The 1,286-nt window shown below is 34.5% G+C and overlaps 1 protein-coding gene across 1 annotated transcript in view; it reads right to left on the reverse strand.

The window, feature by feature from the left end:
- LOC105826911 (usherin-like) overlaps positions 1-1,286 on the reverse strand; it is a 203,377-nt gene that overhangs the window by 154,242 nt on the left and 47,849 nt on the right. The window contains exon 4 of the mRNA XM_012664921.1: positions 636-768. Coding sequence (XP_012520375.1) covers positions 636-768 — 133 coding nt within the window. The remainder of the gene's footprint in view (positions 1-635; positions 769-1,286) is intronic.

Here is a 1,286-nt window from a genome sequence, read left to right on the forward strand (position 1 = left end):
ACAGAGAGAGAAAAAATATATAGTTTACTACATATTGATCTTACTTTTAAAATTTATCAGAATACGAAAGTTTTAATTTTGAAGCTTCCCAAGTGTAGTGGGTTGAATAGTGGACTCCAAAAGATATGTCCACCTGGAACCTGTGACTGTGACCTTATTTTGAAAAAGGGTCTCTGCAGGTGTAATTAAGTTAAGGATCTCAAGATGAGATCATTCTGGATAAGGAGGGGCCCTAAATTCAACGATAAGTGTCCTTAGAAGAGAAGAAAAGGGGAGAAGATTCAGAGGAGAAGACCATATGAAGACAGGCAAAGTTAGAAGTTATGAAGCTGCAAGTGGAGCAATGCTGAGGATGGACAGCAGCCACAAAATGAGAGAGGCATGGAATGGAGTCCCACTCAGAACCTCTGGAAGAAACAACATTGCTGAACCCTGGACTTCAGACTTCTAGCCTCCGAAACTGTGAGAGAATAAATTCATATTGTATCAAGCTGCCAACCAGCTGGTGGTAATTTGTTATAGCAGCCCTAGGAAATGAATACACCTAGATATTTCAAAATATTATTTGTCTGATGCATTTTTTAGGAACAATGTAATTAGATAAAATAAATAACTTTCTGAAGTCAGAATCTTACCGTTCAAACTCTGTCCTATTTGCATAGTACCAGAGGCAAAATCTGTAATTGAACCACTTAGAGTTCTTGCATCAAAAGCTGCATGATCCTTCTCCAAACCATTGATAAAGAAGCCGATTTTTGTCTGATGAACCTGTAAGAAATTATCATCATTATTTCAAATGCATATACTTTTTTTTATAATAATCACATTTCAGCAGTCTTTCTCAAATTACTTTCCTACTTCCCTACTTTGTTAAGTTGGGAAGACTGAAAACAATTTATTTTAAAGGTTCAGTGATATCTCTGTGTGTTTATAGATCTAGATATAAACCTACATATTGTGGTTTTGTGCTGTAATGATACCTCCCAGAATATTCACAGGCATGCATAATCGTTTGCTCCATGTATTTAACAGCTCTGATTGCCATACCTTCATAGGTTTTTTGAGGATATGCTGTTTTTTAAACACTAATTAAATATGTTATGGCTATATTTGGAAATAAAGCAGAAAAGAATACATCAGAGAGAAATATTCAAGAACAGATACTCCAAAAATGTATTACATGTAGATATAATTCAATTTAAGTTACTAGGATAAAATATTTCTTATAAATATTTACTTTCTTAGGTGTTGCTATACAGATGGTGAGTTTCAGATACACTTTTCCC

The sequence above is a fragment of the Propithecus coquereli genome, unplaced genomic scaffold (assembly GCF_000956105.1).
Source record: "Propithecus coquereli isolate 6110/MARCELLA unplaced genomic scaffold, Pcoq_1.0 Scaffold94, whole genome shotgun sequence".
Lineage (NCBI taxonomy): Eukaryota > Metazoa > Chordata > Mammalia > Primates > Indriidae > Propithecus > Propithecus coquereli.